This window comes from Carcharhinus amblyrhynchos, chromosome 19 (assembly GCF_965287045.1).
Source record: "Carcharhinus amblyrhynchos chromosome 19, sCarAmb.v2.hapA, whole genome shotgun sequence".
NCBI classification, from domain to species: domain Eukaryota; kingdom Metazoa; phylum Chordata; class Chondrichthyes; order Carcharhiniformes; family Carcharhinidae; genus Carcharhinus; species Carcharhinus amblyrhynchos.
The window spans coordinates 29244319-29264583 of record NC_137342.1 but is presented as its reverse complement, the minus strand read 5'-3'; the positions used below and the strand labels follow the sequence as shown (position 1 = coordinate 29264583).

Genomic DNA, 20265 nt, shown 5'->3' with positions numbered 1-20265 from the left:
TTATCGAAAAATGAATGGAATTTTGGATGGAACGCTAAATTCCTTGCTCTTGTTGGCAATGGGTCTGGCCACAGAGGATACCAATGGTATTCAGTGTCTGTTCCATCTCTAGGTGTCTTCTCTGAATGGCACAGCAGGCATGATGGACCCTGTAATCTACTGCTTCTATGTTTTAATCTTGCATGTTTGAACCTTGTCTGCTGCTTTGTGCCAATCTCTCATTAGGGAACTCCACACAATAGCTACATCATCTAACTGCATCGATGTCATTTATAGTCCAAACATGTAAATAGTTAAGGATCACTGAATTAACAAGCATATGCTTTTAATAAAATTTGTTGCTGTCAAATGAGTAGTGAAAGAGGTAAGCCACTCCACTCTCACCTTATCCAAACCACTCACTTTAAACTGTACCACGTGTCATTGGACTGCCAATTAATCTTTTACAAAATAAAACATTAATTAAACAAATAGGTGAAGTATAATACAACAAGAAGCAACCCAAGGCAACAACTGTGGATTTGTCACAAAATCCCTCGCGATGATTGTTACCCTGTGCCAACTCAAATGCTTCTACTTTATAGTGTGGACCTCTTTAAAAAAAGACTGAACAGTTGCTGAGCAATCAAAATCTGTAACTCATTTTACGTTGTTAAACCTCAATTACAATAAAAGTGAGGAATTCTGCAATGATAATACCATTGAATGTAAGAAAGGCAATGGTTAGATCCTCTCTAGATGGAGATGGTCATTGCCTGGTACTTGTCTGTCTTAAATATTACAATTTATCAGCCCAAGCCTGGATATTGTCCAAGTCTTGCATTGTACATGAATTGCTTCAGTATCTGAGGAATTGCAAAATCATTGTGTAGTCATTTGAATTCTCCCCATAATTCCCCATGAGGATAGGTAAGGGTCATGGGTGAAGGGGCGACTTGTAATGTTAAAATGGCGGCACAGGCTTGCTGGGCCAAAGGGCCTGTTTCCCGGGCTGTTTTTGTTCACTTCTGACCTTCATTAACTCTGTGAATTGTTTGATTGTCCACCACCACTCACGCTGGATGTGGCAGTAACACAGAGCTTAAATTTGATCTGTTCAAAGTCTATCTCCTTTAGCATAGTGGTAGTGCCACAGTAAGATGGCAGGGATCCTCAATCTGAGGGTCCACAAGGACTGTGCAGATAGCCTCCTACTGATAGTTTCATCGACAGATACATCTACAGCAGAAGGGATGGTGACGATGAGGTCTGGTATGTTTTTCCCCTCTTGACAGTTTCCTTACAACCAGTCCCAGTCTAGCAGCAATGTCCGTTAAGAACTGGCCAGTCCAGTCTGTGGTATTACTACCAAGCCATTCTTGATGATGGAAGACCCCCCACCCAGAATTGTGTAGAGTTCTGGTCACCCTGTTGTAGAAGGATACTGTTAAACTAGAAGGAGCACAGAAAACACCTACTAGGATGCTACTGGGACTTGATGCTTTGAATTGTAAGGAGAGGCTGGATAGACTGGGACTTTCTTTGTCTGGAGTATAGGAGGCAGTGGGGTGAGCTTATAGAGGTCTATAAAATAATGAGGGGCATAGATCAGCTACATAATCACTATCTTTTCCTAAAGGCAGGGAAGTCTAAAACTAGAGGGCATAGGTTTAAGGTGAGGGGGGAAAAATAAGAAAAGGGTCCAGGGAGGCAACTTTTTCACACAGAGGTGGTGAGTGTCTGGAACAAGCTGCCAGATGTAGTAAGAGAGGCGGTGCAATTTTGTCTTTTAAAAAGGGTTTAGACAGTTACAGGGGTAAGATGGGTATAGAGGGATGTGGCCAAATGCAGGCAATTGGAACTAGTTTAGGGTTTTAAAAAAAGGGTGGCTTGGACAAGTTGAACTGAAGGATCTCTTTCCATTCTGTAAAACTCTATAACTCTATAATACATTCTGAGCTCTTGCCACACTTCCTCATGGAGGATGATGAATTCATCAGCTGAGGGGGGAACAGTACTTGGTGATCAGCAGGAGATTTCCTTGTCGATGTTTGGCCTGGTGTCATGAGATTATTTGGGGTCTAAAGTTGATGGTTAGGACTCCCTTCCGATTGTATACCAGTCTGTGTTGCCACCTCTGCTGGGTCTGTCCTGTCAGTAAGTTGGCATACTCTGGAATAGTGAAGTTGGTGTCTGAAACATCATCTGTAAGGTACGATTCCAGGAGTATGACTATATCAGGCCATTGTTTGACTAGTCTGTGAGGCAGCTCTTCCAGTTTTGGCACAGACCCCCAGATGTTAGTAAGGAGAGCTTTGAAGGATTGACAGGGTTGGGTTGCTGTTGTAGTGTAATTCCTTTGCGTTTTCTTTGTAGAGGTTGAAGATAACTGGCTTGCTAGGCCAGTTTAGAGGGTATTTAAGAGTCAACCACATTGTTGTGCATCTGGAGTCACATGTCGGCCAGACCAGATAAGGATAGGTTTCCTTCCTTAAACAAGTTGGATTTTTATGAAAATTGACATTGGTTTCATTGTCATCATTGGACTTTTAATTCCTTTTTTTTTACTGATTAATTCCACCATCTCCCTTGGTGGGATTCAAACCTGTGTCTCCAGAGGATTATGGCGGGCCTCTAGATTACTAGTCCAGTGACAATACCACCTTGGATAACAATAATTTGTAACTTTGCAGGAAATTTTTGTAATATTAAGTTTGAAATTTTATCTATGTTAATCTATGTACCTCCATTGCTGCATTTACCACTCTTCAATGCTCCTCTTTAGAGAATCATAGAGTGCCCTTCACCCCAGACATGCCAGAAACATCAAACCTTCCACCTAATCCCATTCACCAGGACTTGGCCCATAGCCTTGAATGTTTTGACATGCCAGGTGCTCATCCAAGCACTATATAAAGGATGTGAGGCAACCCACTTATATATAAAAATGAACCACTCCTGTTGTATTATTGAGAAGGTAGCTGCCGAATACTGTGGAGTACCACGGCTCCCTGGAGCTTTGTGTCCGAAATACTGCTGTACTTTTGAACCTCCAGTCTGACTTCGGTGGTAAATTCCCACAACACCACAGTTCATTGGTTGAGAAGAGATTAAATATTTGTGGAAGGAGTACCAATCAAGTAGGCTGCTTTGTCCTGCTTTTTCAGTGTTTTGCAGATTTAAGAACGTAAGAAATAGGAGCAGGAGTAGGCCATCTAGCCCCTCGAGCCCGCCCCGCCATTCAATAAGATCATGGCTGATCTGTCGCGGCTCAGTTCCACTTGCCCGCCCTCTCCCCATAACCCTTAATCCCCTTGCCTATAAAAAACCTATCAACCCGCGTCTTAAATATATTTAGCGAGGCAGCCTCCACCACTTCAACGGGCAGAGAATTCGAGATTTATCACCCTTTGAGGGAAGAAGTTCCTCCTCAACTCCGTTCTAAACCGACCCCCCCTTTATCTTGCGGCTGTGCCCTCTAGTCCTACTGTCCTTTCTGAGCGGGAAGAGCCTCTCCACCTCTATCCTATCCATCCCATTCATCATTTTATTCGCCCAGCCTATCTAGAACCTTCTGCAGACTCTCCACACCCTCCGCGCAATTTGCCGTTCCACCAATCTTGGTGTCATCAGCAAATTTCGACACCATACACTCGGTTCCCTCCTCCAGATCATCTATATAAATGGTAAATAGCTGAGGCCCCAGCACCGACCCCTGGGGCACTCCACTAGTCACCAACCGCCAATCCGAATTCCACCCAATGACCCCCCCACTCTCTGCCTCCTGTTTGACAGCCAATCCCCTATCCACGCTAACACCCTACCCCCAACTCCATGCCCTCTAACCTTCTGTAATAACCTCTTGTGTGGCACCTTATCAAACGCCTTCTGAAAATCAAGAAACACCACATCCACCGGCTCTCCTCTATCCATCGCCCTAGACACATCCTCATAGAACTCCAATAAATTTGTCAGACACGACTTCCCCTTAACGAAACCGTGCTGCGTCTGCTCTATCAAACAATTCTCCTCAAGATGCCTCGCTATTTTCTCCTTGATCACAGATTCTAACATTTTACCTACAACAGACGTTAAACTAACCGGCCTATAATTCCCTGCCTTTTGCCTGTCACCCTTCTTAAACAACGGCGTAACATTAGCCGTTTTCCAATCTTCCGGCACTTCCCCGGAATCCAGCGATGTTTGGAAAATAACTGGATTTGACTGAAATAACTGAAATAACAGATTTGCACTCATCCAGGCAAGGGGATATTATTTCATCACATCCCCGATTTGTGCCATGTATCAGATGGACAAGCTTTGGGGAATCAGGAGGTGAGTTACTCGCTGCAGGCTTCCAAGCCTCTGACCTGCTTTTGTAGCTACGGTACTTACATGGCTGATCCAGTTCAACTTCTGATCAATGGTAACCCCTAGGGTGTTGATAATGGGGATCAGACGATGGTAATGCCATTGAAGGTTAAGGACGATGGTTAGATTCTCTCTTGTTGGAGATGGTCATTGCGTGGCACTTATGTGGAGCAAATGTTACTGTCAGTTGACAGTCCCAGCCTGGATATTGTCCAGTTCTTGCTGCATTTAGGTATGACTTGCTTCTGTATCTGAGTAACTACAAAAGGTACGAACATTGTGCAGTCCTCAGCTAACATCCCCACTTCTGACCTTATGATGCAAAGAAGATCATGGATGAAGCAACTAAAGTAGTTTTGGCCTCGGGCACTACCCTGAGGAACTCCTGCAGTTATATCCTGGAACTGAGATGTTTGACCTCCAACCATCACAAATGTCTTCCTTTGTGCCAGGTATGACTTCAATCAGTGGCGGGTTTTCCCTCTGTTTCCCATTGACTCCAGTTTCGGCTAGAGTTCCTTGATGCCATACTCAGTCAAGTGCTGCCTTAATGTCAATGGCAGTCACTCTAATCTCACCTCTGGAGTTCAGCTCTTCTGTCCCTGTTTGAATCAAGGCTGTAAATGAGGTCAGGAGCGCAGTGACCCTGGTGAAATCTGAACTGAGTGTCTGTGACTGTTATTGTAAGCAAGTTCCACTATTCACGAATCCTTCCATTAGTTTACCAATGATCGAGCGTAGACAGATTGGCATAAATTAACAATATGTCCCGTTTCTTTTGTACAGGACATACCTGGGCAATTATTCACAATACCAGGCAGGTAATAGCTTACCGAATATTAAAGATAGAGGGTTGGTAGGAGATGAGGTCCTTAATACAATTACTGTTACTAAAGACGTGGTGCTTGGTTGACTAATGGGACTGAAGATCGACAAGTCCCTGGGACCGGATGGAATGCATCCCAGGGTACTGAAAGAAACAGCAGAAGTAATAGCAGATGCGTTAGTAGTTACTTATCAAAATTCGCTGGACTGTGGGATAGTGCTGGTGGATTGGAAAACAGCTACTGTTACGCCGCTGTTTAAAAAAGTAGCAGACAAAAGGCAGGTAACTACAGGCCAGTTAGCTTATTATCTGTAGTTGGGAAAATGCTAGAATCCATCATTAAAGAAGAAATAGCAGGACACCTAGAAAAGAACGGTTCAATCAAGCAGACACAGCACGGATTCGTGAAGGGGAAGTCGTGTTTAACGAATTTACTGGATTTTTATGAAGATATGACTAATGCGGTAGACAGAGCGCAACCGGTGGATGTGGTGTTTTTAGATTTCCAGAAGGCGTTCGATAAGGTGCGTCACAAAAGCTTGCTGCAGAAGGTTAGGGTACGTGGAGTTGGGGGTAAAGTGTTAGCGTGGATTGAGGTATCTAACTGGAAGCAGAGAGTTGGAATAAATGGGCGCTTTTCTGGTTGGCAGTTGGTGACTAGCGGCGTGCTGCAGGGATCGGTGCTGGGGCCTCAACTGTTTACCAAATACGTAGATGATCTGAAGGAGGGGGCTGAGTGTAGGGTAACAAAGTTTGCTGATGACACAAAGGTGAGTGGGAAAGTGAATTGCGTGGAGGACGCAGAAAGTCTGCAGAGAGATTTGGATAGGCTAAGTGAGTGGGCGAGGACCTGGCAGATGGAGTATAACATTGGCAGAAATAATAGTAGGATGGAATATTATTTAAATGGTGAAAAGCTGCACCATGCTACTGTGCAGAGGGACTTGGGGGTCCTTGTGCACGAATCGCAAAAACTCAGTCTGCAGCTGCAGCAGGTGATCAAGAAGGTGAATGGAATGTTGGCCTTTATAGCGAGGGGGATAGAATATAAAAGCAGGAAGTTCTTGCTGCAACTGTACAAGGCACTGGTGTGGCCGCAACTGGAGTAGTGTGTGCAATTTTGGTCCTCTTATTTGCGAAAGGATATATTGGCCTTGGAGGGAGTGCAGAAAAGGTTCACCAGGCTGATACTGGAGGTGAGGGGGTTAGCTTAGCTTATGAGGAGAGATTGAGTAGATTGGGCCTGTACTCATTAGAGTTTAGAAGGCTGAGGGGGGATCTTATAGAGACTTACAAGATAATGAAGGGGCTAGGTAGGGTAGAGGTAGAGACATTCTTTCCACTTAGAAAGGAAACCAGAACTAGCCTCAAAATAAGACGGGGGGGGGGGGCGGGGATGAGTTTAGAACAGAGTAGAGGAGGAACTTCTCTCAGAGGGTGGTGAATCTCTGGAATTCTCTGCCCATTGAAGTGGTGGAGGCTACCTCGTTGAATATATTTAAGTCACGGGTAGATAGATTTCTGATTGATAAGGGAATTAAGGGTTATGGGGAGCAGGTGGGTAGGTGGAACTGATCCACTTCAGATCAGCCATGATCTTATTGAATGGTGGGGCAGGCTCGAAGAGCTAGATGGCTTACTCCTGCTCCTATTTCTTATGTTCTTATGTCACAGGCTGGAGGATCTATTAAGATAGTGAGAGTTCATGACTGATCATGTCCACTCTAAATGGAGAGGCATGACAGAAATGAAAATTATTTTGCATTTGATATCATTCAGCCACTTGTCTATTAACATTCCTTCAGTCTGACAGCTAAGTTAATTATGCCAACTGATTACCAACCAGTAGTTAAGCCTTTGCGTGCTGAGCTCTGAATTCTGGGTGCCATTTTCTGAAAGGATGAGCACATACATTCTAGCTAACAAAGGCAGGCTATACAGAGTGCCCTGATGCATTAGTGTGGGTGATGGGGCACAACCTCCCCATTACTACACAAGAGCTTTGAGTGAAACAAATGCCTGCATTTTACATGAAAGCTCAGGAGACAAGAACTGTGGCTTTTCAGTTAGGCTGATTGGAAAAAGTATGTGGTGGGTCCTTGTCCTTTCTGGGGATTCTAAGAGAAAGGTCCTCAATGTGATGACCTGCACAGTGCCAATCAACACACTACTGGAAGGAATGGGCAAATATTCAACCTTTGGAGGCAAAACCTCATTGTTAGTTCTATCTCTCTTTCTTCCCTGGCAGTGATTAGAATGAGAAAGAGATGGAGCTTGTCATTTTTCTAGTGCACTGAGACAAGAGAAGATGCGTCTGGCTCTCCAAAGGCAGAAGCAGACTCCTGAGGAGGAAGGGGTAACAGGGCCTACTCTGTAGGAAAGGCCTCAGAGAGCAGCTGCTCTGAGGTGTCTTCCACGGCTCAGGGTGCCTGACCTTCCTACAGGTGAGCAACAACTAGTGTCAGTGAAAATTGCCTTCCAAATGTTTAGAGCCATGCTCAAATGGCAGGCTTCCCAATGTGCAGGGAGCCATTGACTGCATCCCTGTGGCTCTCTGATCTCCATGGCATCAAACTCAAGGGCTTCTATTCCCTAAACGTTCAGCTAGTTTGCAACCACACAAAAGGACATCCTCCAGTGTGTGCTAGGTTCCTGGGGAATGTTTATGATTCCTACATCCCTAGCCACTCTCAGATCCCTGATGTCTTTGAGGGAGCACGGAGGCTATAGGGTTGGCTCCTCAGGGACAAAAGGTAAACTCTGAGGGTGTGGCTGATGATGCCTGTGCTGAGGCTATAGGGTGCAGCTGTAACCAGATAGAATGAAGCTCATGCTGCTACTTGTACTTTGATGGAGCAGACCACAGGATGCAGTTCCAATGCAGGGACCTATCTGCTGGAGCTTTGCTGGACAGTCCACAGAAGGTGTTGTGCATAATGGTGGTCTACTGAGCCCTTCACAACCTGATACTTCAACAGATGGAGGAATCGCCTGAGGATGAGATGAAGGATGGCACGTTTCCTCTGATGAGGAGGACATTGAGGTGGAAGATAACAAGGTGGTCCTGGAGGGCAAGAAGGTTGGCCATCAGGCAGTGGCAATGGCTAGAAGGGACAGGATGAGCTAAGGATGCCCTTATAGTTGCCCGATTCATGGAAGGTGATGATTAGGGTTAATAATAATGTCCCATCACCCTGAAGTCCTTTTTTTGAGCACTGCTCTCCTGCTTGATTGCTGGCTTGTGTCATTGGGAGGAAGCAGTTACCCATCGTCCCAATGTTACAGGAGAATGATGACTTGCAGTGGGGTCAGTGCACTAATCCACAACGAGTTACTGTGAATGTTTGATTTCTATCTGGCTGAAGGCAGCTTGTTTACTCATCTGACCAGGGTCATATCAGGGCTATATCATGTAGAGTGTTTCATCTTTCCTGATTTAGGTTCCTCCTTACTAATGTGTGCCCCTGAGGTTCTGTCTCACCAGAGACAGATACACACTTGACATATAGGTCTAGCCACTAGTTACATCATGAAAAATTTGAATAAATACGTCAAACACAATTTTCCTTTCACATAACCATGTTGAACTGCCTGATTGTATTATGTTCTTCTAAATGTTTGGCTACCTCTTCTTTAATACTGGATTTTAGCACCTTCTGCTGAGAGATGTTAGGCTAACTGGCCTATAGTTTTCAGTTTTCTGTCTTCCTTCTTTGCAAGAAGGTTGAAACAAAAGAATTAGATTGTATTGATAAAAATGTATTAAATGCCAGGGAGCAGGATCATTAACGGCCTCCATGCAGAACTCTGGAGGCAGCCCCATGATTTCTTCAGGAAATTCCCAACTTTTGCACATTACATTGGTCCAGGCATGTTCCAGACTGGTATGTTTTCCTGCTGGTGTCACGAAGAATTGGGTATGGGGGTGGATTGCAGTTGGGCCTTCATGTGCATCCCATAAGCGGGACACAAATCAGTTTCACGCTGACCTTTAGCAAAATTCCTGATTCGCTATCTTACACCAGTGTTAGATCTCATGATTTCATGCTGGCTTGAAACCAACTTTTGGGTCTCCTGCCAAATTCTCCCTCAGCTGCCTGCGATGGGGAAATGGCTGAGGTCTTGAGTAACTTTTTTGTTTCAGTCTTCACGGAGGAGGACGTGAATAATTTGCCGGGTGTTAGAGATGGAAAGGTGGTAGGACTGGAGGGTCTCAATGACATTACTGTTACTAGAGAGGCGGTGCTCGACAGACTGGAGGGGCTGATTGTGGACAAGTCCCCAGGACCGGATGGAATGCATCCGAGGGTTCTGAAAGACATGGCGGAGGTGATAGTGGATGCCTTGGTGGTTATTTTCCAGACGTCGCTGGATTCTGGGGAAGTGCCCGAAGATTGGAAAGTGGCTAATGTTACGCCGTTGTTTAAGAAGGGTGCCAGGCAAAAGGCGGGGAATTATAGGCCAGTTAGTTTAACGTCTGTTGTAGGTAAAATGTTAGAATCCGTCATCAAGGAGGAAATAGCGAGGCATCTTGAGGGGAATTGCTTGATAGAGCAGACGCAGCACGGTTTCGTTAAGGGGAAGTCGTGTCTGACAGATTTACTGGCGTTCTATGAGGATGTGTCTAGGGCGGTGGATAGAGGAGAGCCGGTGGATGTGGTCTTTCTTGATTTTCAGAAGGCATTTGACAAGGTACCTCACAAGAGGTTATTGCAGAAGATCAGGGGACATGGAGTTGGGGGTAGGGTGTTAGCATGGATAGAGGACTGGTTGTCAAATAGGAGGCAGAGAGTGGGGGTCAATGGGTGCTATTTGGATTGGCGGTTGGTGACTAGTGGAGTGCCTCAGGGGTCGGTGCTGGGGCCTCAGCTATTTACCATTTATATAGATGATCTGGAGGAGGGAACCGAGTGTATGGTGTCGAAATTTGCTGATGACACCAAGATTGGTGGAACGGCAAATTGCGCGGAGGGTGTGGAGAGTCTGCAGAAGGATCTAGATAGGCTGGGCGAATGGGCCAGGAAATGGCAAATGGAAGTTAATGTTGGCAAGTGCGAGGTGGTCCACTTTGGTAGGAATAATGGTAGGAAGTATTATTACTTACGTGGAGAAAAACTGCAGCAGGCGACGGTGCAGAGGGACTTCGGGGTCCTTGTGCATGAGTCGCAAAAACCCAGCTTGCAGGTACAGCAGGTGGTCAGGAAGGCGAATGGGATGCTGGCCTTCATAGCGAGGGGGATTGAATATAAAAGTAGGGAGGTCTTGCTGCGGCTATATAGGGCATTGGTGAGGCCGCAGCTGGAATACTGTGTGCAGTTTTGGGCGCCGTACTTACGCAAGGATATTTTGGCCTTGGAGGGAGTGCAGAGGAGGTTTACTAGGCTGATGCCGGAGTTGAGGGCATTGAGCTATGAGGAGAGGCTGAATAAATTAGGCTTGTACTCGTTAGAGTTTAGAAGAATGAGGGGAGATCTCATTGAGACGTATAAGATGATGAATGGGATGGATAGGATAGAGGTGGGGAGACTCCTCCCGCTCAGAAAGGACAGTAGGACTAGGGGGCACAGCCTCAAGATAAAGGGGGGGTGGTTTAGAATGGAGTTGAAGAAGAACTTCTTCACTCAAAGGGTGGTGAATCTCTGGAATTCTCTGCCTGTTGAAGTGGTGGAGGCTACCTTGCTAAATATTTTTAAGACGCGGGTTGATGGGTTTTTGATAAGAGAGGGGATTAAGGGTTATGGGGAGAGGGCGGGAATGTGGAACTGAGCCATGACAGATCAGCCATGATCTTATTGAATGGCGGGGCAGGCTCGAGGGGCCAGATGGCCTACTCCTGCTCCTATTTCTTATGTTCTTAATTGATCCCACCGGCAGGGGCATTGGAGAATTTCACTCAATTTCTGCACTGGATAACTAGCCTCCTTCTGTGCTGTACGTGTCTACAATTCCATAGATGGATTTACTTATGGTATTATCTGAAAGTATTAATTGTGAAAAGCCATTTTTAAATTTTCTTATCCATAACACATTACCATAGTGAAATATTCTCCAATACAAATAGGATCAAAGCAACATTTAAAGTAGTTAGAATTGGTTACTATAAACATGCTTGACTTAAGCTTCTTTATGTATTGAAAGTAGCAGTTAGTCACCTTGGGGCACAGAAGGCATCAATTTTAAGATTAAGAAGGAAGATGAGTATTTTCACCCATATGCAATAAATAAAATGCTCCAGTGCTTAAGTGGGAAGCTAAGCCTACTGGGAGTGCTTTTTTGTTCAAAGTGCTCCGCCTTTTAGAAACAAAAAATCTATACTTACTAAATTTGTTTAAAGTTAATTTTCTGAGCTGTGTGGAGACACTCAAGATCTGTAACTGGTCGCTGAGCCAATGGTCCCAGTATGTTGGAGGGAAGAAGGACATGTTGAATAATGAAGGCATCACTCTATCTTCAGACTCGTCATAACCTCAGATCACTACTATATGTATAAATAAAAAGAGATGGTTTTTAGTGCACTGTAAACAATCTAACTTTCTGAAATATAAATTCAACATATAGATGCAGTTGGTCACACTTCAATATTCAGAAATAACAACCAATGATATATTCATTACAATCTGTGAAGATAGTTACCTTCTCAATATATTCACACCAGGGTTTCAATGCAGAAGAGCTTCAAGACTTTGTTCTCTGATATTATGTCTGGTACTCCTACATTAGTTTCTTTCGAATTATTTTGTTGAAGGGCACTTTCTGTTTATCCGTATTTTTAATAGCACAACATGTTTGAAATATCCTGCCGCTTGTTATTTAATAGGTAATTAGTTCCAATGGAATTCTGTAGCTCTCCATTGGTGCTGAGTATTTCAGAGTTTTCTGACAACTATGATTTTTTCATTGCTCACAATTTTCTGATGATGCTGACAGCAATAATCTGTAAATATTTTATATGTATCAAGAGGCTCACCTTTTGGTTTGTTGTGATACTGAGGCTGGTCGCCTGTGATTTTATCTTTTATTGGTAGAAAATCTGTTTCACATAGGAAAAGGAGTAGACCTTTCAGCTCTTTAACCTCTATTTGTGCTGTTGGATTCAGCAAAGAATATTGAATCTATTTCTTTATGCCAGACTTGCATTTCTATAGCACTTTTCATGATAACTGGTGTCTCAAGCTTTTAATGACCAGTGAAGTACTTTATGAAGTTATTCATTATTCATTTGTGGAGACAAGGGCGTCACTGCCTGAGGCCTTGTGAGAGTCAACCACATCGCTGTGGCTCGGAGTCACATGTCAGCCAGACCAGGTAAGGACAGCAAATTTCCTTCCTTCAAGGGTATTAGTATACCGGATGTTTTTTCTGACAACTGACAATGGTTTCATGGTCATTGGTAGATTCTTAATTCTAGATTTTTTTATTGAATTCAAATTCCACCACCCGCCGTGGTGGGATTTGAACCTAGCTCCCCAGAACATTAATTGAGTTTCTGCATTAATAGTCTCACAATAATACCACTAAGCCATTGCCTCCCCAGTAGTCACAATTTGTGCATAGTAAACTCTCACAGGTAACAATATAATGGGCAGTTCTATTTTTGTGATATTGGTTGAAGGGTGAATATTGTTCAGGATCTTTTACATTCACTGGAGCAGGTAAGATGAGGTCTCTGTTCAATGTCTCATCTGAAGGAAGGCACTTCCAACCGTGCAACACTCCCTCAGTACTGCACTAGATTGTCAGTTTTGATTCTTGTAATCATGCCCTGGACAGGGAACTGGAACCTTGTAACTGAGATGCAAGAACACTGTCAACTGACCTGCAGGTAACATCGATCAAAAATGCTCTTCCGTTGTAACGCTGAAAATAACTTACAAATTTTTTCCAGTAAAGCTTACTTGATTCTTTTGGTTTGTGGTTTTATTTTCAATATCTTTTTAAAAAATCATTTTTCTCCCTTTGTGATTTCCTGGGCCACATGTGCCTTGATGGGAGTAACATGCTTCTAGACAATGTCACTACTGCCCAATTTGCCAGGTGGTGCAATGGCCCAGTTATAACTCACCTACTAAACTTTCTTTTCCATGCAGGGAGATGTTTGGCCATCACCTGGCACCTCATACAGTAAGCCTGTGATTGGAACTCAGTCAAACTGAAGATTTAAGTGTGTTGCTACACTCCATGGTGCTTTGTGTTGCTGCTGCTGGCATTGTTCATAGGAATGACGCTACAAGTTCAATGATAGACAAGCAGTTTGGTGGTTAATCTTCTAACTTCTTTGTAGTGTTTTTTGATACATTGCTTCCAATTAAAGTTCATGAGGCTGAAGACTGAAACTTTTAATTGTTACAACATAATCTTATAAATTAAAAACCTATAAGGTTTTCTTAGAAAAAGTACACTACTTTAGTTACTTTAGGTATTCACTTTTGAGACCGCTGTTCAGTATCACAGAACAACAGTTTGCAAGAGTTCTGTCTCAACAGCAGGCACAGACCTTTGTGACTATCCTCACGAATTTGCAGGATAATAGGACAGATTTTATAGTAGCAATTGAAATGAAATTTTCAAAGAACCTTTTGCTGTGCACACTCTGATAAAGCCTTAAATGACATGAAAGGAGTTGACCACCTATGTAAAATATTCATAAAGTCTCTTTCCAAAGAGATCAGAGAGACTTTTGATAGGAGCAGTATTCTTGGATCTGAAACCAAATGTAAAACACCGACAGCACTGACTTTTGAATAAAAGGTGCTGATTGAATGTAACAAAGTTAGTTTCATAGATATGCTTAAAAGATGACTTGCATAATATAAGTAACGAACATGCATAAAATGAACTTTTGATAGCTTGAAATAGAAACTATTAGGTCAGTGATTTCTTCTTCCTGAGCTGCAGTGTTGATGCATCCAGGGAAACATTCATTTCAGAGTATGCACTTTATTTGACAGTGTTTCAGATAGAATATCATAAACAAGATTTCTGTAAAAGTTAATTTATCCATAATGGTGCATTTCATAAAAATAGTTGCTCACTTACAGTCTTTGTGACTAATAATACATGGAATCATATTTATAGAGATACTGTACAAGGTAAATTCACAGCTAACACTACACAGCAATATTTATCCAAAGGGTAAGTGACGTGCCATGTTCACAGATAATTTTGATTACAGAGTACAGCAATTACTGCACTAGTAAGAGCTGTGAGCTGTGCAAAATATAGTTTGCTTCTGCAATCATAATCCCAGTCTTTCATAAATCTAAAATTAGAGGGTAATACAGGTACGTGCACTACAATACAGAAGCATTGTCCAAAACCTGACAATACTGTACCTTTAATGGCAGAGATCAGATTACGGCTAGGCCAGAGGATAAAGTAGGTGGAACCTTGCTCACAGTCACCGTAAGTAAACTTCAATGTGAAAACCAACTCCATTATTTTATTACTATTACATTATTTTTGTGCTTGGTTCACTGATATGGTTTTAGAGGGTGGGCTGCTCTGATACAAGATGCAATTTAAATTAAATATGTTAGCTTCTGTTACTCAGTGATGAGGTCCTAGTATTACTTAAAACAACTTTAACCCCTGGGCTAGGCATTTGTTTTGTAAGTTGAATATTTACAAAAAATTAAGTTTCATATAGACCTCCATTTTCTTCAGTGCCCCCATTCCTCAGTGCAGTTTTTCTTAAGGCCAGGCTCTAACAACTGATGTTCCCACTAGTACAAAGATTACTGATAACAACATCTATGACTGCAGCATACAGATGAAGCAAATCCTTCATATATTAAACGTTTTTTTTCCAACTAAAGCACCAATATTGTCGTTGCTCTCTGTTAAGTTTACCAACATAATTGCACTGCACTGGTCCATATAGTTCACATGTTTGGCTCATGGATGCTGCCCCTGGCCCCACAGCATAGTGGTGAAACTTTGAAGGTTCAAAATACCACTGGTTGCTTTCTTTAAGTCTTTCATGCCCAAACACATCATTGCCCTATTGAATATTATTCCCATTATATTGTTAATGCAAATGTTTCCAGTTTATAAGGCTGAGTGACGTTCAGATTAAGTTAGATAAATAACGTGAAAAGAGGAAATGCTGGGAGAAGGTCCTGCATCTATCCTAAAGAAGGGAGAATAACATTTTGTTACTTTATCTGCCCATGGTGGCAACACCAGATTTCAGCGTACTGGGATACTTATCAGAACCAGGGATTTTCCATGGTCCAGGCGAGACAGTTGACTTCCCAGTTAAAGTATTATTACTTTGAATAGCAAGATTTGAACGTGTATGCTCTTCACTGGAAATCTTTTTGGGATCTCGTTCAAGGTCTTTGTTGACCTGTTCTAAGGCATTTTTGTGGAAGTTACCAACATCACCAGTATCAGTCCGGGAGCCAAAATCTGCTGATTTCAGTTTATATTTATGTGTTTTCAGCAATTTTCTCTCAGTGGTATTCTCAACTTTGTGATCCACTTTTATCCCAGGAGATCGTCCCCTCCTGGAAGCTGGGGGCATGGATCTACCACGTTTATGTTTTTCATTGCTCATCTCATCGGACTTGTCCTCCCCTGATTTAGTCTCTGTTAAACCTTTCCTCCCAGATGCTCTGTTTTCAGAGGTGGTCCTGCCACCATATGTCTTTTTATTATTTTCCTTTGAGAGCCTTGGAAGGTTCTTCTTATAGGTTCGATGTTGCTTCAACTTATCCACTTTCCCTGGGCTTTCCGATCTGTCTCTTCTACTCCTTCCGTGGTAATCTGCAGAATGCTCCCTTACGATATCACGTTCTTTCTTGATGTCCCATAATGTCTCTGGGGTTAGCTGGTGAATGGAATCACAGGTTGGGGCAGAATGCAATGATGATGATGGTGGTATCAGGTCATCAGGGATTGTGGTTATTTCCGACAGGCTTGGGGAGCCTGCAGAGGAAGCATTCCAGGAGCCGTGGTTGTCTGCTGAAACAACAATTTTAGAGTTAGTCTAAGATTTCTGAACACTAGTTCAGGATGGGCAATAAATTCTGACCTTGCCAGCGATGCTCATGTCTCATGACAGGTAAAGGAATCATTGTTTTCAATAAATTATCTTGTTATAGACCTAAATCTGGCCAAATGTCAAATTATGTATTCATTTCATTCTTTTTTCCTGTACAATGTATTCAATTTACAATTCCTCATTAAAATTTATGATATTATTTCATAAATTTTGGTTTACCTATTTGCAACCAAAAATTCTCTTTACTACAGAATCACCTGGTGTTGAGCTAATCCTTATAATGTAAAAGTAGCAGACATGTAAACATTCAAAAGTAGGAATGAGAAAAATTGCATGAATTGCCAAGATTTTTATGAAATATTTAATGACAGGCAAAGTAGGTGAAAATGCACAGCAATTTATAGGCTCTCATTTTCTCTAGGTTTCACTTGTGGCCAATATTCCTAGGGGATTGCTGGTCTTCGTTACAATTTTGCACATTAAAAATAAAAATAACAATAACAATATAACACCTTCGCTTTTAGTTGCAAAACAACAAAATAAAATTAGTAACACTCCTAACACAATAATATCACCTGCAGCTTAACACTAATATTAACCCTAGGCCGGGATTTTCATGCCCGATCGAGGCAGGCTTCTGCAGTGGCATCACATATTGCCAGAAAGCCCTACACTTATTTTCCCAGCACTGAAATGCAGGGCATGATCATCTCTTACCCCATCAATGGTGGGCCACGTTTCCCACTGTTGAACATCAGGAATGCTATTATAACAAATTTGCATGAATCATAGAGGTCATAGGCTGGAATCATTCCCCCAAATCAAATTCAAATCCCATGTTGGTGTGACCTCAGAATGGCACAATGTATGATTGACTCCAAAAGATGTACACCTGCTGAGCTGAACACTGAGGGGAACTCAGAGGTGAGTGAACACAACCTACCACAGTGCTTGTGGATGCCAATGCAAGGAAGCAGCTCTTCTTTTCTTGGGGTTGTGGGAAGGTCACAGTAGTTTCTTAGTTGTGCCTTGTGGTGTCATCAAGTCAGAGGGGAGAAGGGACAGAAACCTGGGGCATATGGGTAACTCTGCAAGGGAGAATAGAGGTGAGGGAACCTTGGAATATGGGGGAACATTGGGGGAGGGGCGGCAGTTGGGAGTAGGCAGCACTGACTGAAGTCTGGGTCGTGGTCTGAAATGGTCAGTCCCATACAGCCCATCAGTTGGGCACCTGTGAGTCGAGTGTGATACTTGAACTTGATTTTCATCTGGGAAAAAGCCAACTCAGAGATATGTGGAACCAAAGTAGGCCTTCACCTTGAGTGCACACAATGTCAGAAGAGGGTAATTCTCTCTGTCTACAAGTCCCTAAAAGTCTTTGTCCCTTGACCTAATTTTCAGTTCTATGTCATTTTGCATGATTATTTTCATGTCAGGCCCACGGCTTTGATCGAACACCTGCTGAAATTTTGCTGTCAGTTCTCCAATATCCACTTGAATTTGAGACAAACATAATGATTTGATCCATCTTGTTTTAATTCCTGAAATCATTGGTTGAATTTATTTCCCAATTTATTCCCCAATTTATTCAGGTGGTAACAGAATTTGTTTGGATAGAATTCTGTTGTTGGATTTTATCCAGATTTGGGAAGTGCTGAGTAATTTTATTCTTTAACTGGGAGGACCACAGCTCAGTTTCAATTTGAACATATTCGCTGCCCTGATCATCTGTGGACAAGTCTCTGTCCCTTACTTCAATAGCTGGTGATTCTACAGTCTGCCTCATTGCTCATAGGCAGGAAAGAAGATGGGGAAGTGTACAACAGCGGCGCTTGGCCAGAACACTCAAGAGCAAGAAGTGGCAGGGTATCCTCATTCAGAAGATGAATCCCAGAGAGCTGTCATTTGTAGGCACCTTGCGAGAACCAGGTTCTACAGATGGCTCTCATCATTCCTGTAGATGATCGAAAACCAATGTCTCCAAAGACAATGCATGTCAAGGTAAATGGTTGCTCACATCTGCCACTGAGGCAGGATGTTGTGCCAGGGGACTTGGAAGTCATCCACTGCCAATGTCCATAAAAGTGACTGGCACTCAATTTTTACAGCACTCACTTATTCCAGGTCCCAGAAATGACCTCTGTGGAATCTCGCAAGCCTCCACAACATGAGTGCATCCAGGAAGTCACGGACGCCGTATTTGTAAAGGTACACAACTTGTAGCTTTTGATTGGGATCCAGCAACCCACTCACCAAGAGCTCTGGGACTTGGGCAGATCTCTGGGTTTCCACAGGTGCAGGATGCAATCAATAGCATTTATGTGGCACTCAGATCTCAACCAAGCAGTCAATTATGTCAAGTGCAAAGTCTTCCACATGCTGAATTTTCAGCTACCTGCAACTATACCAAACGCATCCTACAGGTCTGCATATGATTCCCAGAAAGTGTCAGGGATCTGCTACATTCTCAGATCCCTCACATCTTCTAGGGTTAACGGAAGCTGTAGGATTGAGTCCTCAGGGACAACGGTTATCCACTGAGAACGTGGCTGATGGTGCTTGTGCAGAGGCCAAAGCAACTTGTACTTTGGTCGAGCAAACCATAGAAATGCTAAAAATGAGGTTCTGTGCCTAGACTGGTGGAGCCCTGCAATGCAATCCACAGAGGTTGTCAAGCAATGTTGTCGCATGTTGTGCCCTACACATCCTGGAGTTACAAGGGGGCAATGGGGGGAGGAGTTGCCAGAGAAGAAGATGGAGGAGCTGCATGTCTCCTCTGATAAGAATATCATTGGGATGAGGATGAGGAGGTCCTGAATGGCAAGGATGACAGTCATGAGTTATTGCAATGTCCAGATGAGGAAGCTGGCCCGGAATGCCCTTATAGCTGCTAGTTTTGTGGAGGATGATGATGACATGAAAGTCCCTCAGACTTTCCACTCAGGCCTTTTCAAGCCACATGCCAACTGCCCCTGGCATTGACACTCTGGTCTGCTGCATTGGCCCCATGGAGGCTTGAGATGGCCATTTTCCCCCTGTGCTTCCATCAGGCTGCAGAGGAAGGGTCCCTCAAGGGTCCTGGGCATTGGGTGGGCTTGGGTTGGAGGAAAGGGGTTGACCTCACCACTCTCCACTGGGATGGGAGTTTTGTGGCTGGACTGTTGCTTTTCGCCCTGGCAGACCTGAAGATCACTCCTGGAGTGGTGATTTCAAGCAGCCCAGTGCTCAATTCTTGCCTGTCCGCTGTGAAAATTCTGAAGTAGCCAGGTAACTTTAACCTCCATGCCCCCCACCCTGGTCAGTTGGCAGGATTTTAAATCATTGCAGCATTCCATTTTGCAGCTGAGATTTTCCTTTTTCTCTATCTCCTTCCTATCATCCTCCAGCCAACTGAGTTTATTTTGATTTCCATTCACGGCTGAATTGACCTCCAGTACCCGTTGATCCTGACCGCAATTTTGACAGAGAGCTGGATTTTCCTACTGCACTCACCCCAAAACCCAAAAATCCTGTTTGAGATCAAAGGACTTTTCTGTTCCCCGCCCGCTACAATTCCTGGGACAGGCAAGGTGGAAAAATTCCGCCCAGAATCTCATCCTGATTGACAGTCAGTGGTTTCACTCCCTCATGATTGAAGGATGTCTCTCATTTCTGAGTGGTGATGCTTCCTCAATCCTTGGGGTCCAACATGCCAAGTCCATGCTTGTGAGGATCTGTGCAAAAGCCCACCAGGTGCTGATCCTGCTGGGGAGGCAGGTGAACAGTGAGAGCTATTTTTACTAGGGCTGTCAGCCTGCTAATGGTATTTAAATTTATTTCTGAATTAGGTTTATTTCTGTATTGGGTTCTCACCCGCTATGAATTGGAACTTGATTGGGGCTGGCAGCGTGGCCTGGGAGGGTTGCAGCGGGTTTGACATCCAGCACAAAACCCACCTTTCTGGCAATTCCCGATTCTCCAGCTCATTGTGATTTGCGTTTGGTGCTTGCGAGCCTGGAGATCTACCAAACAGTTCCCGCCCACAAGATTTTTAAAAGCAAAATATTAGATTCTTCAAAAAAACTAAAACTGATAAATTTTCATT

The 20265-nt window shown here is 43.4% G+C and overlaps 1 protein-coding gene across 17 annotated transcripts in view; it reads right to left on the bottom strand.

Annotated features, from left to right (window-relative positions):
* Positions 1-14097: 14097 nt before the first annotated feature.
* Positions 14098-20265, bottom strand: part of magi2a (membrane associated guanylate kinase, WW and PDZ domain containing 2a) — a 720803-nt gene continuing 714635 nt past the window's right edge. For 11 of the 17 annotated variants that reach the window (XM_080207420.1, XM_080207418.1, XM_080207422.1 and 8 more), the window contains one exon: positions 14098-16141. In XM_080207420.1, coding sequence (XP_080063546.1) covers positions 15336-16141 — 806 coding nt within the window. In that variant the 3' untranslated portion in view covers positions 14098-15335. The remainder of the gene's footprint in view (positions 16142-20265) is intronic. The other 6 variants (XM_080207419.1, XM_080207429.1, XM_080207428.1 and 3 more) reach the window with 3 other exon arrangements.